We start from the raw sequence: 15,423 nt of genomic DNA on the forward strand, positions 1-15,423 counted from the left end.
TTGTTCTTATGATATTATTACACTTTAGTAGTTACACCCTCATAAGACAACTTCGACTATCTGGTTGGCAGTTTGGGATGCTACGCGAGGGGGATGGCTAGGACCTTCGAGGTCTCATGATGCTATTATGGTTGGGAGAAACTGCACACTTAGTTTTGTTGTTTTAGCTCTTTGCGATGTTTCTTTTAGTTCATTTCCTTCACTACTATGTTTAGATGGTCAGATTCAGTTTCCGCTTTTTAGTTGTTATGCTTTGAGTGTCTATGCCTCGATTATGGATCCGCTACTCCCCGGTGTGGAGGAATCATCTTTTCTAGCCTTTTTATTCCTTGTTTTCTGGTGTGTTGTTATGGTTCCTCACACGAGATTGTACTTCCTCACTTGAGATTGTAGAAGTTTCACATAGGGCCTTGCATTTCCTTGCATGGCTCCTGGCACTTCCTCGTGCGAATCTCAGCACCAGTGCAGTACTTTTTGGCTACTGAACCCAACACTTCCTTGTGCAATATGGTGTTTCCTCGCATGAATCAGTGTACTTTCTCGCATAAAGAGGTACTTGCGCAAGACTATGAGTTGTAAATTCTCTTGCATGAAAAACAGGGGGCATCTCCGTTGTTTTTCAAAGAATGGATTTTGGACTTTTGAGTACCCTTTAGGAACACTAGTGTTTCCTTGCTTTGATAGATCAGAGATTTTGTGTTCTGATGTCGTCTTTGGTTTTCATTCTTCAGTTTGGTTGTGACAATTTGGTAGTGGCGTTTGGAGATCCGTTGGTGTTTGGATGTTTGGTTAGTCTTCCGTTGCAATCTTTTTGATCCTCTTATGTTGATTGTCGTGTACTTCTATACTTGTTTTTAATTTTTAATTTTTTTTTTTGGCTTATATTTATCCTTGTTCAAAGGATCTCCAAGTGGGGCATTACAATTTCACTGAGATGAATCTTTGGTACAATGGAATCATGAGAAGATAGATCAGAAAAATTTCATCTCCTTGGACAAGGTCATTGGCTCACAAAGATTGTCTATTGATAAAGGTGCAGTTGGTCTTGAAGAAGGTCAAAGTTCCAAGTCTAGAGAAGAACAATAGAAAATCAACATTAATAGCACAAAGGATTCCCAATTGAAAATCAGAAAGATGTGTTCAAAAGTTCTCCTATCTCCAGACTTAATAGTAGGAATTCTGTTGCTCCTCCAAGGAATTACAATAATGTATATTGTAAATGTAGTAACTCTATTCACATTGCAAAAGTTTATAAGAATGGAATGACAGAGTTCTCTAAGTAGAATAAGAAGATTGAAAAAGTGGACAATGCAAAGGAGGTTGCTAAGTTTTGGAGGAAGACAGAGAAAGACATGTTAGTGGAATTCTTGATTGTGCAAACAAACCTTCATACAAAAAGTGAAAAAGATAATGGCATACTAACAGTGGCTGTTCTTAACTTCTACGCATATGATTAGAGAAAAGTACCAATGGAGGTGAGGTGAGATTTGGTGGCAATATATATGCAAAAATCAAAGGTGAAGGAATGCATGTTTTGAATGATGGTGAGACCAAAGTTGAGAATGTTTTATATGTATAAGGTTTGAAAAATAATCTATTAGCTGTGAATCAAAAGGGTGATCAAGGACACAATTTAGGTTTCAACTCAGATGGTTGTGAAATTAGTAAGGATGGTAAACATATTGATGATGCGAGTAGGGTTGCTGCATTCTTAATGATGTGCAATAAGTACAACCAATGCTAGGAGAGGTAAGAGTGTTGCACAATCACCCCACTTCAAAGGTCAAGTAATTGCTCGATGTAGAAGGTCATCTTGGGTTGCAACCCCCTTGGAGGGTTGACCCAAGTCATACAGATATATTGTCTGTAAATTCCATCCTAAAATGCCCATTCAACTCCTGTAGAAAGGGAGGAGGTGAGCAGACACATCCAAGGTGTATTGGAAAGGGGGAAGACCATCCATCTCGAGCCCCACAAACCTCAATAAAGTAGAAGCCTGAAAAAACCAACAGGGCTTGACTAGTGTAGTCGGCACTGCAACTACCTCCGAGGAGTGATAAGCTAAGTAAGAGTACCTATGTCACCCTTTGGTCAAATTAGCAAAGCATCAAAGTCGATGAAGCAACCACACTAAGTCGAAGACTGCACCAAGTCTGAAAGGGTGTGCCCCAAACTCAACCAAAACAATACTGTGGGGAGTACTTTTGTGGCACCTAATGATACGCATGAGAAGAAGGCTCTGGACCCTTTCCACTGATGCCCAGTCAAACTCCAAAAGAGAGACCCCCTAGACAATTGAAGCATACAACACCATCGATTTGACCAGGGAATCAAGGAGGGCCATCTTGGACGCGGTGTACTGAAAATGATGCCTAAAGCACTGGCTCTCAAGCAAGGCAAGAGAGCCATAACCCTTGTTGATGTAGGTTTGCATGGTGGGCCTCAAACTAAAATGGGGCCCAAAGAACTTGACCCCTAGGTAAGTGTAGAAAGAGGACATCTCAACCTCTGTGCCTTGAAAAAGAAATGGAGATGAGAGGTCTTAAAATAATTGAAGACCATCACGAGGTTAACAACTAACTACTACGAATCAAAAATGGAAGCCATTGCTTCGAACAGCCGCTGAAAGCCCTCTGAGGAAGAGGCTAGAAGAACCGCATCATCTGCAAAGAGTAAAATGGAGATGAAAGTATGATGCAAGGCACACCCATCATCTAGGAGTGAGTGCTCGCTAAGGAAAGCCTCCAACTCATCAATATAAGTGCCAAACAAGGTGGGGGAAAGGGGGCATCCCTGCTTCACCCTAATAGTACTTTGAATTGGATCAAAAAAGCCCTGTCGAGTCTTGAATCTGCCAAGCACACTCTCATACAACCTCATAATGGTCATCAACAAAGTCTGGAATCCCCAAGTCTTTTAGTCTTTGAAACAATGCAGCCCTAGGAAAAGAGTCAAACGCTTTATGAAAGTCCACAAAGCAGCTTTAGACTTTCACAGTGGTGTGTCTAGCCTCCTCAATGATAGCTTGAAGATTTAGGATGTGGTCCATAGCGTGAAAATCAGCCTTGAAATCAGCCTGCTCCCTCGCCTTGAGATGGAAACGTTCTAACTTCTTGGAAAGGATAGTGTGTAGCACTATAGCATAAAGCTTAGCAAATGTGTGTCCAACCATAATGGTCCTGTAGTTGTTGGGATGTGAGGCTAGCCCGACCTTGTGGATCGGGTGAATGATGTGTTGCGACCAAGAAGGGAACCCAATGCACACCACCCTATTAAAGAGCGCAGAGAGGAAAGGGTCCAAAATAGTGGTGCCCAACTTGAAGTTCCACTTTGAACCCTTCCTCATTTGCAAATTTGCTGCTATTCATTGATCTGATGGCCTCATTAACATCGGAGATGGAAAAAGATGGCACTTGAGCGGGACGGGGGGCGGAGGGGTAGTTAGGAGGATGGGGGCTATTTGGGAATGTCATAAAGAGTGGAGATGTGCGCAGCCAAGGAGCAGGGATCAAGTGTGGAAGGGGGGAGGGATGCTAGGGGAAGAGGGTACACCAGAAGGATTTGGGGGATTGCTGAAGCGAGGTATAGAGGGATCTACCTTGCGAGGTGATGCAACTGCTTCTTATGGTGGAGGAGGTGGTGGTAGGAAGTCATAAGCGGGGAAAGCACAAGAGAGCAAGTGGAATAGGCAGTGCAAAGCAAGCGCTGGAGGGATTTGCAGTCCTCGTTGTACCATTGGCTCGTAGGGAAAGATTTTTGATGTTTGGGGCTATGGGAAAGCAAGATCGAGCATTGGTTCACCACACTGCTATCATCACTTATATTAGTTAACTAAGGGTTGTTTTCTGAATGCAAGTTGATTTTTTGCTTGACCGGGCTTGTGTACTCTATGTCCTGTAAACTTCAAACAGATGTACTGCTGATGGCTGTGTTCTCAAAGTGAAACTTAATAAATATGGAAGATAAGTATGAGATTCGTAAAGCTTTGCTTGACTGGGCCTGCATGCTTGATGTTCTCTAAACTTCAAACAGGGGATTTTGTTGAAAACTGTGTTCTCAATCTAAGACATAATATAATCCTCCTTGATTACGCCTTTTTATTCTTCCTACATGGAATACTTTTCTTTGACCCTATCAATATTTGAAGTGTATGAGTGAGACTCTTAATGTTTTACCTTTAGTCTCCTTTCAAGAGTTTCATCTCTAACTTTTAAACAAAAACCTGAGTATGGAAAGATTGCAATTTTTTCAAATTCCTTTAAAGTTCACTAGATGACCTATATTCATCTTGTAAACTTTTCTTTGATTGCAGAATTCCCTCATTAGCACTTTAATTGGTTACCTATCAAAGGCTACTATTAATTAATATGTTAACATAAGGTTTTTTTTATAAGAGAATAAACATGCACTCATTTGCAGAAACTTGATTTCCATCAAGGTTAATTTGGTTCTCCTGCAACAAACAATAGGAAATATAGCTGGATCAAAAATAAAAAATCAAGACACTTTTGAAGAAACGTAAATCTATTCTTTAATGTTGGTAGTAAAGCATGTCGTCGGTAGAAATTGTGTATTGGCCGACGGGTCCCTTCGGGAAGGAAATTGTGTATTAGCCGACGGGTCCCTTCGGGAAGGAAATTGTGTATCAGCTGATGGGTTTCTTCGGAAAGGAAATTGTGTATCAGCCGACGGATCCCTTCGGAAAGGTTTTTATGTAACGACATGTATGTGGCCGACGGACTCCTTTGGGAAAGTTCTTCGGAAAGTATTTATAACCCCTTCGGGAAGCATTGTATTCATCTTATCAGGATATCTTATCATGCAAGCATAATGTACTGTTTGGCATATGCGAATAAAAATAAGAGTTCTGCTGGTTGCTGTTCATGTTCGTATTCATTATCTGTGTGCAATTCTTAATTAACCTATGCGGTAAACAAAGCAGCTCTCATACCCACATTCTGGAAAATAGATATGTTCATAAAAATCTCTCCTCTCATATGTTTTAGTGTTTGAGATTGTAATAATTTATGTGTACATCCTTTGGCTTTGTTAATAAAGCAGAAGGCTGTCCCTCAAGAGCTAACACAATGACTACAGCAGCATAATATAAATTCCTAAGTCGTCAGGTTTGGATTCGGGTTTGAAATTTGTTCAAAATATTTTGGGGTTGGGTTCATCTGTACAAGAATATATATGTGTGTGTGTGTGTGTGTATGTAGCAGCAAATAAGTTCACACATCACTATTTTAATACTAAAGCAACATAGAAAAATACACCACCACATATATTTACTTTTTTGTCCAAATGACATATAAACAACCTTTTTGGTCTTTTTAGTGGTTGCTTTTAGTGTTGGAGGGTCAAATAGACCTAATTTAGCAAAACTTGCAGAGGTCATTGAAAATGTGTTTATTGGTCAAATTCACCCAAAATTCCTTGAAATTTGTTTCAGGTTCCTGCATTGAAATCATAAGTCTGCAAAAGTCTGTCGAAATTCCACCTGGGTCCCTGTGCAAGACTTTTTAGCGAATTTGACCGACTGGCAGACTTTTGGACGAATTTGAACCGAATCAGAATTTACAGCAAACTGACTTCCGGATTCCGTGCACCTGGAGCGAATGTGGCAGCTTAGATGACTTCTGTAAAATAGATTTTTTGCCTTCTAGTGAGAGCTGTGGGGTAAACTAAGGTAGTTTAAGTCAATAGGAGATTTGTAAATCATATATATACTGGTAGAGGACCTTGGCTTTAGTTAATCTACATACTTGCAGTTGCTGTAATACAAGAAATGAGTTTGAGAAATAGTGGAAAGAAAAAAAAAACATGTCATGTCTCAGACACTTGGATCAAGAGCAGATGGAAATTGGTAGTCTGTGTCCAAAGCCAGACGTTGTTAGATATCTGGGCTATACAGTTGGAGATTTGTGCAATATCTGCACTTTGAATCATTCTGAAATTCCATGAAATCTGTAGAAAATCAGCAAATGGTGGGCAAAAAGAAATTCGAAATGGATTTATTCAATTTATAAACTTACTGGGAAACTTGGCTTAATCTGGCAAGGGGTTGAAGTGTGGATGAGTTTAACTTTTTCTTTTGCACACATCTTTCAGAAGATGGAGGGTCTTCAGGAGAAAATAACAATTGGAGGCTTAAGCTCTATCCTAGCCATGAAACAATATTGAACAAATTCAATCTGCCTATAACTGTGAAAGAAAATAAGGGAGGAGTTCAAATCAGTAGAATAGTAGGTTTAGCTGAAAATGTTTGGAAATGGCTATCATTACAAAACACCTCAAATTTGTTGTGTCAATATTTATAGCAAGTTTCTGATTTAGGAAATGGATTGAAAAACTTTTGAAAGCTTCTGAGGCATCAAGTTTTTGCACTAATGTAATATTCTCAATCAGGGATGCTAAGAAAACTATATGGAGTTTTTTGTCTCTTTCTTTGTGATCTTTCTGGAATTTTCTAAATTGATAGAAAACAGGAAAATAGATGCTGAAAATAAACAGTAAATAATAATGAGCAACCTACAAATAATCCCTAGATAAAAAATGATTAACTTCAGAACTAAATATATTAGCAAAATTTGTGTACAACAGATAAGAAGGAAAGTTTTCTAACAGCTACTTCTTCATTGCTATGACCAGCAATGATACTTTTTGGATTGAGCAATAATTTTCAGCAAATTAACTTGGGAGCAATTAGTTTTCAAGAAAATCAATGCTAACAAACCCTGCAATTTTTAGATCTGAACTATAGAATATTCTTGAGCTACTATAGCAGAATCAAATACACAAACAGCAGGAAATGTCCAACTATGCACGATATAGATGACTGTAAGGGTTAAGGCTGAAAATGTCTGTTTCAGAAGTTGGTGAAGTAAGTTAGGACTGTCAAGATCTGATTGATGCAGCATTAACCTGTATCAAACTCTCAAAAATCCAGCAATCAGTCCTGATGGAGTGCAGCAACCTGTGAACGCCCTTAAAACTAAGTGATCGGCTCCAATTTCTTCAGTGATAATTCTGCTAGGAACCCTTAAGGCCAGTGTCTGAATTCTGACTTGGGCAGCCCATAAAAATGACAGATTAGGCTCTGTAAATGACATGCGGCCTTGTAATAGTTCATGAAAATCATAACGAATAAAATATGTAAATCATTGAATGTGATCCAACAAAAATTGCAATCCTTGAAGCGGAATCACCCAAATGGATATGAGGGTTTTCATCCTCTGCAAATTGCAGCAAAAGGATTTTGTTCTTGTTTGCACCAATTTGAAAATTTGAATTTTGCTAATGACAATTACAGATGCCCATAAAGGGACGGTAGCTATTTGTTTACAAATTTGGGCCCTCAGTTAATGTTTTTTATCCAAAATAAATAAAAAATCAAAAGAACATATTTTTTAACAATACACATTGGCTATTAAAGTTCCATTTGGATGGCCTCAAAAAGTAATACTAATTCACCCAAATAAAGCAATATCCAGGCTCCAAAAGAATAAATTTGTCAATCTCAGGAAGGGGACATGCCAACCTAGAATATTGCTGTGTTCTTGGAATTGTCAAATGAAACGAGTCAAAGGATCTTCCATAGCCAATTCAAACAGTGAATATCACATATCATAGGGTAAGAACATATTACAGAAGCTGCCAAAAAATCTATGTATGCAAATGGTATTAAAAAAATGCTAGCGTTATAGTATCATATGAACTGAAATTAATCTTGGAACTATTCTACTAAAAACAAATACATGTATATCTCTACAATGATTAGCACTATTCCTAAATAAACTGAATTTGATCTTGGAATTATTCTAGTAAAACATATCCATGGAAAAAAGATCACCTTTTCAAGCTGCCAATGATCTTTGAAATCTTATTGGTGGTGAACTGTGGCAAAGCTGCGAACCATGAACAGTAGGCGTTGATACAAAAAAACACCAAACTGTCATAACTGTGCAGAGGATAAGAAAAATAATCAATTATGTTATATATAAGCACAAGCATGCCTCTAAAACATTATTCAACTTCCAATATTATGAGGGTGCTGCCCTTCTGAATGCTGAGGGAAATGAAATTGGCCTGTTTGTAATATTTCCACACATGTTACTAAACTTACCACTATGCATTGGGCGAATTGCTCACATAATGAATGTGAAGAAGCATTTCAGTTAGTGTTAAATTAATACAGAATCCAATGTTCCTTTGTCTGTACTTGTTTTAGTAGTTCTTTGACCTTAAGTGAATGTTTGTACTTAAAAATTAAAATGAAAGAAATTATGTATAACATGGATAATCATTTCTTGCATTCATGTTTATTAATCTGTTCTTTCTCATTTAAGGTTCATAAGTTCATCAACCCTTGGAATATTAGAAAGCTAGATTTGACTTTCTTTCACTTAACATTTTTGTACCATATTGATGTTTTTTTGTTTTGCAGTCTTATTCTCATTTGCAGACTTTAAGAGGACATGAGCACAGAATATTGGCTTTAACTGTCAATGTAGAACAGTCTTTATGCTTCAGTGGTGATTATGGAGGATGCATTTTTGCTTGGGCTATTGGTACTGTTCCTAGACAAGAACCTGTTATAATGTGGTATGATCATAAAGACTGGCGTTATAGCGGAGTTCATTCCTTAGCCATTTCTAAAGATGGATATATATACAGTGGGAGTGGTGACAGAACAGTAAAAGCATGGTCATTGCAGGTGATTTTTAATCCAAATACAAGAGATTGTTCATATGTGTTACTGCGTTCATGGTCAAAATGCATGCTCAATAAGTCCATTAGAAAAAAATAGTGTAGTCTTTTTTATTTTAGGAGTGTTAAACAGAAATTACCCATGCCTCTGAAAGAAGAAATTGGTTTTGCATTTGAAAATCTAACAACCGCTTCTTGGTTTCATTTTTTTTCCTCCAAGTCACAATAGTCAGCTTAATCAATCAAGCATCTTCCAACTGATCTATAAGTGTCAATTTCATAACTTTAACATTCACTATGGTGGCGATAACTCAATGTCACAATGTATATGATTGCACTCAAAATCCCTAGACCCAAACGTCCACCTCAAGGGTTCACTCAAAATCCCTAGTCCCAAACCTCAACTTCAAGGGTTCATTCATGATTACCTTGCTTACATATCCCTTTTGGAAAATCAGAAGGTTCATAGTTTGCACACAATTGTTAGAGAGAGTTTGCCATTTTCTCTTTTATGAGATCTCTGATCTCTCTTTTAAATCCAATCGTTAATTATTGTTATGCCTTTATATAACTTAGCTAGAATAGAATGATGATATTGCATTCTAGAAAAGTGTTGATTCCAATAGCATAGCAATCTTCAATGTACAAACACAAAAAATCATATAGGGTCACGACTTGTTTCAGAATCACATAAGATCATAAGTAGATCTTGTTTGGAAAAGGACTGTTAGCAAATTTCATATTACAGTGTGGTCCCATGTTTTTCCTAATCTGTTTCCATTTGTGATAACAATCAAGCAACCCATACTAATTGATATCATCGTTGGCAAGGGTATCAATAACAATGTGTAGAAAACTTGAGACCTTTTTCACAGGTACACAGTCATTGACTAACATATAAATATTGAGTGAGTTGCACATTGACAATGAGTGATTAAAACCTACGCTTTTGGTGTACCTAGGCAGAGAAGGAATGTTGGTGCATTGCACTTTACAATGTACATCGTGGGTCCCATCCTATTCTTGATCTTCTACACCCAATATGATGATGGCAAGCATCCCATAGTGCTCTCAACAACATAAAACAATAGGAAGAGGAAAGGGAGGGAAATCAACAACCAACTCCTTAGATGGGGGAGGCATCTTAATTGATTCAATATATCCCATAATACATTGGGGGTCCACCCTCCATCTAAAGAGTCATACAGGCACACACGAGATTTCTACAAGTAATGGACGTATTCATGTCGATAGATTCCAACTTCAATTGCCAATAGGTCATTAGTGACAAGTATCTCCACCTAGGAAAAACCTTCTGACATATACCACTTTGTGACCTTAGTGCTATTCTTAGCTATCTTCTTCACAACATGGCTAGCACTTGGCATTTTCTATGGCCAAATGCTTGCTATCCCTCCTGATAAAATGGTTAGCTCTAGTTACCATTACTTGCATGTTAATTATATGTTCAACCTTTTTCGTATCATAACTATGGTAGCCTTTGGTAACATTCACCTCTGCAAACTAGGTGAATGTTGCCATGTTCCTTGCAATATTCCGTACTTTGATCATTGGCAGGGTCCAATGATTTCTCGTCATTGCTTAGATATATTGGAGTTTCATAATTATGGGGATCCTATACAACAGGGTTCACAAGTATTGGTCAAGTGAACCTAGATAATATATCACAGTCAAATGATTTAGGAGCATAAACAGAGTCCTATAGTTTTGGAACCGAATTCCACAAATATATAAGATGTAACATACTGAATCTAACTATCTAAAAATTAATAGGCAATTAATGAACAATTTAAGGAAATAAAGGAAATTTACTTTAAATATTAATAACTGAAGCAACTGCTTTCGTTTCCATATGAACATGAATAGCAGAAGTTCATTAACTAATTGAAAAGTGAAAAATATCACTTGAATAACTACCTTCACATGAAAGACTAATTAACCGACTAAATCCTTTTCTCTAATCAGAAAGAAAGAATTCAATAATTGATTTCAGACGAAGAGGAAATTAACAAGTTTCCAATTTCTAAATTACCAAATAAAAGGAAGCATAAACTCAATAATTGTCAGAGCATAAACCATAGAACTTGGTAAATTTGATGGTTCAATCTCGATTATCTTTACTTTTCTCTTGACCTCTTGAGGGGGAAGAGAGTATCATCTGGATTTTTTACCAACCAACCATTGATCTTATGATTTTGAGCAAAATAGTCTCCTGCACAACTTCCTCTTAGAAGCAGTCTGGCCCTTTCTGAGGGTATATAGACACAGGATTCAATTTCCATGCCATCTGAGACTTGGTGCAGAACCCACAACTGTCATAGCTAGTCAATCTATAGACATCTTTGTCTATCAGAGTGACCTTCCTGTTGATGTGAGTTTTATTCCACTACAACATGCTGAATTAAATACTCAATGTTTCAGAGATGAACACCAAACACTCAATCCTCTCTTGAGTAAGGTCACTTCTTATGCAAAGCTTGAAAAGTAAGATCATATGTTGACTTCAAGGTTCCCTTGATATGTGGACACTCGCTCATTGAAATAATGTGATTTCCTGGTAATTACTTAGGGCATACCTGATTCGTTTAATGGATATTAACTGCTTCTGTAGATTTGGCTTGACAATGTGCAATGAAAATATAGTTTTTTGGTTCAAACTCTTGAACTCTCAACTTGAACTTAACTTCTTCCACTCCAAACTATGATTACAAGGAAGTGTGGACAGAATTGGACTCTATTAGCTCTAACTTTTTTGGTGACTCCACCCACCTAGTGCAAGCTTCTAAGGAATACTTGAATGATTTTTAAATCATTATCTCCTCATTAATCCCATTAATGATTGTCACCACACAAGGCATACATACAACCAGCAAGAGGCCAGTGGCCCAGTTTATATTCGAGTCATGCAAATAAACATCCACAACTTTTTTCATCCAACTAAACTACTTTTAAACCAAGTTGCTAGTTCAAATTTGGGTTTGAATGAGGGTTCAAAATTCATTCAAATTTTTTTGGGGGTGGGTTTGAATTCATTTTGGATTCATCTATACAAAAATGTGTGTTTGTGCATGTATATGTATATATATGTAGCAGCAAATAAGTTCATACACCACTATGATAATAGTAAAGCAACATAGCAAAATACACTGCTGTATATATTATCCATTTTTGGGCCAAATTTGGCCTGGGTCCTGCAGATTTTGGAATTTGGTATAAGAACGGTAAAATTTGTGTTGGGATCATCTGACTCAATTTGGGCAGACTTTGAAGGTTAGCAGCAAACTTTTGCAAGAATATGACAAGGACCAGAGTTTTGCAAGAAATGAACCAGAATTTGGGGTTGGTAGGGAAGTATTTGGTAACATAGCTTCTAAACAACATGAAAATTAATCTACTTCAAGTGAAGGATTGAAGAAACCATGCAACACTTCCAAGCAACATTAAGTTATTCACCATGAAGACTAACAATGAACCATCAATCGCTTTAATAACATTATTCCAACAATTTCAACATGTCTCTCCCTTAGCCTATCTCTACTTCTATCTCTCTAATCTAATGAGTTACAAATGAGAAGCCCTTGGCCTTTTATTGGTGTTCAATTACAATGGAGGGCCAAAGTCGTGTAATGTATTGAAGCCGAACACAGCTCCATAATGCCCCCCTTAGGTACAAACTTGGTCGTATTGTCTATTATGACATCTAAAATAACCTGTGCATATGTGGGAGCTTTGTGTTTGGTCTTGGAGTGCATGTGTAGAGCTCCCTTACTAATTCTAATCAGTCTTCTTAAAACAATGTACATTCCCTTATCTACTCCCTATGGTCACTCATGTGCGGATTGTTGCTTGTATGCCAACCAACTAAACTGGCTTTTGCTCAACACATTGATTCTCCCATACTACAAATGATCCCAAGTCGCACGATCTCGAATCTTTCTCACTGTCTTACTTGTACAATAATCATGGCCAAGACGTACGATGTAGTTTCTATGTTATCTTCTACTTGTCTGGTGATAACACATTTGCCGTACGACAAACTCATTTCCTTCCCCACACGGTATCAAACTTGCTCCAATAGTTGTATGGTTGCAAATTAGGGTCCATTCGGTAGTGTAGTTGCTGATGGTTGGTGGTCTAACTTGGTGTATAGTGTGAATAATGTATATATCCCACATCAATCTCGGTCGTGCCAAGATAAAGGTACATAATGCAACTGATGGATATCTCAATGTCATTGGTAATATTGTTGCCCAATTGTAATGAATGCCACAACACAATAATACATGGATTCGCACATGCAAGAGGATTCAATAGTAATAGCACTTAAGATTACAATAGTCTCAGACCAAGAGTAAATAGGGTGAGGAGCTACTCCCACCAAAACTGCAAATGCACAATAGAGAGAATCTTTCACCTTCGAAATGGAAAACAACAAAACTTTGAAGTTTGCGTACCTACGACAAAAACTAACTTGACCTTATATATGGCTTCGGGAAAACTTCTCAAAGGATTACAAAAAGTGCTGACACAATTAATACATTACCAGCAATAAAAATAAAAAGGGTTCAAGAGATAATAATATTAATTTTGGGGCTATACACACATGATTATTAAATTAAATTATTTAATAATATCAGGGGTATTATAGTCCTCCCAACCCAAGAATAACTTGCCCTCAAGTAATTATAGCCTCGGGTGGTCTAGAACTTGTTTGCCTTCCTAGGTGGCATCCTTGATTGATAGGTCTTTTGTCGCACTAGGAATTTCTTGATGGTATGTGACCTCAACTTCTTCTCTCTAACGTCAATAATCCTAGCCGGTTCCAAAAGTAGTTTCCCCTCTTCTTCAATGGGTGGTATTTCCTTTGACATAGTGATGTGCTGCCTTATGACCTCCTTGAGACATGACATAGGGAAGACATTGTGAATCAACTCCCCTTAGGAAGTTCCAACTCATAAACAACTTTGCTCACCCTATGAACCACTCTGTAGGCCTTATAGAAACATGGTTTCAACTTCGCCTTACTACATGTCTTTAGGGAAGATTGTACAGTTGAAGCCAAAGGTATACCAGATCACCTACCTCAAAACTCTGCTCGTCCTTGTGTCGGTCGACATACATCTTTTGCTGATTCTAAGACCTTTTGTAGGTTGTCCTTGAGCAATCTCAAGATATCTAGACTTTCTTGTAACTGATCACCTAACGCCATATTCACTAAGGATGAAGGCTCATATTTGTAGAATGCTTTGAAGGGTGTCATACTTATCGACACGTGGTAGGTGGTGTTGTAACAATGTTCTCCCAAGTGTAACCAATGGATCCACACCTTCTGCGATGTTGGAATATAGTTCTTGAGATAACCCTCCAGTCATTTGTGAGGTATTCCGCTTGCATGGCGTTCCCGTTAACTGAAATAACTCCATCCAAAAGGTCCTAAGAAAACAGCTATCCTTGTCACTCACTATGTTCTAGGGAAGGCCGTGCAAGCAGAATACCTCATAGAAGAACAACTCGACCACTTTAGCTTCCTGGCATCTAATGGAAATGGCAAAGAAATGGGCATATTTGGTCAAATGATCCACTATGAAAAAGATGCAATCCATCCCTTGTACTTTGGGAAGCATCGCAATGAAGTCCATCATCATGCTGCAATGTACCCATTTTTACCAAGTTCCCGTAGTTGGCTAGGTTAGTTCATCATTGCGACCCTCATGAGTTGACAATGGGATTTGAGGGTGTTAGCTGTATAGTGAGTCTATTTTGGGCAGTTACTAAATTTGGTAGTGCAATGGTGGCGTTAGCAGTTGGTCATCATTTGCATTGGATTGAGCTATTTATTGTTGGAGTTCATATTTATGATCCGATTATAGATGATTCATCATTATAAATGTACTTTAAGCTACTTTATGATATAATTTGGAATTGTGAAGCTGAAGCCTCTTAAGTGAGAAGTGTGATGATGAAGCCAAGGCTCACAATTGTGGTTATAAATATGGCTCTAATTGTGAGATTGAGTCATCCATTTTGTTTATTTCTTTTTTATCTTTGTGAGCGTTTTAAAGTTTTGTGAATTCAATTCCACCGCATAAGTATAGTAGTTTTCATTCGAGAATTTGATGCTTCGTCTTTTGTATCAACTGTGGCTGGGGAGTTGTTGTCCATTGGAGAATTTGGAGATGATATTCTAAATTGGAGCGACTTCCCTATTGTTCGTTCTGTGATTGGGAAGACATTGCTACTGCTGAAGTTATCGTTCATTTGCAACAACAATTTGGTGGTGTTATCATTGGGTTTGGCGTCCATTATCTCTTTGATTTAGTTTGGGAAGATTTCCACCTCATAGACGTCACTCTTGGTTCTTGTTAATTTGCACTGCAAATGGGGCATGTTTTCCTTCTGATTGGCGTTAGAGAAGTCACCATATTGGCCGACCCCTATTCTGTGTTTTAAATGCCATTACACCCACGTGATTGTCATCGATTTGCAGGGGATTCTAGGGTCTTAGTGGCAGTGTTTGGGTCTTGTGAAGACACCAAACCAGCCGTGTGTGAACTGCTGAGAGGCTGCCATCTGCAAATAAAGCAGCAATCTGTGATTTGGTTGGACCGCGGTCAAGTTTTGGAGCCTGCATTGAGTATTTAGGGGTCTGCGTTGAGTATTTTGGAGCCACGTTTAATGTTTAGAAGCCAACAC

At 38.0% G+C, this 15,423-nt stretch overlaps 1 protein-coding gene across 2 annotated transcripts in view; it reads left to right on the forward strand.

The window, feature by feature from the left end:
- The window catches only part of LOC149555532 (zinc ion binding protein), a 120,207-nt gene that overhangs the window by 13,734 nt on the left and 91,050 nt on the right, over positions 1-15,423 (forward strand). For both annotated transcript variants that reach the window (XM_089829621.1, XM_089829622.1), the window contains one exon: positions 8,447-8,716. In XM_089829621.1, the coding sequence (XP_089685747.1) occupies positions 8,447-8,716 (270 nt within the window). The remainder of the gene's footprint in view (positions 1-8,446; positions 8,717-15,423) is intronic.

Source organism: Cupressus sempervirens, chromosome 5 (assembly GCF_028749045.1).
Source record: "Cupressus sempervirens isolate cs-2001-9-10 chromosome 5, ASM2874904v1, whole genome shotgun sequence".
Lineage (NCBI taxonomy): Eukaryota > Viridiplantae > Streptophyta > Pinopsida > Cupressales > Cupressaceae > Cupressus > Cupressus sempervirens.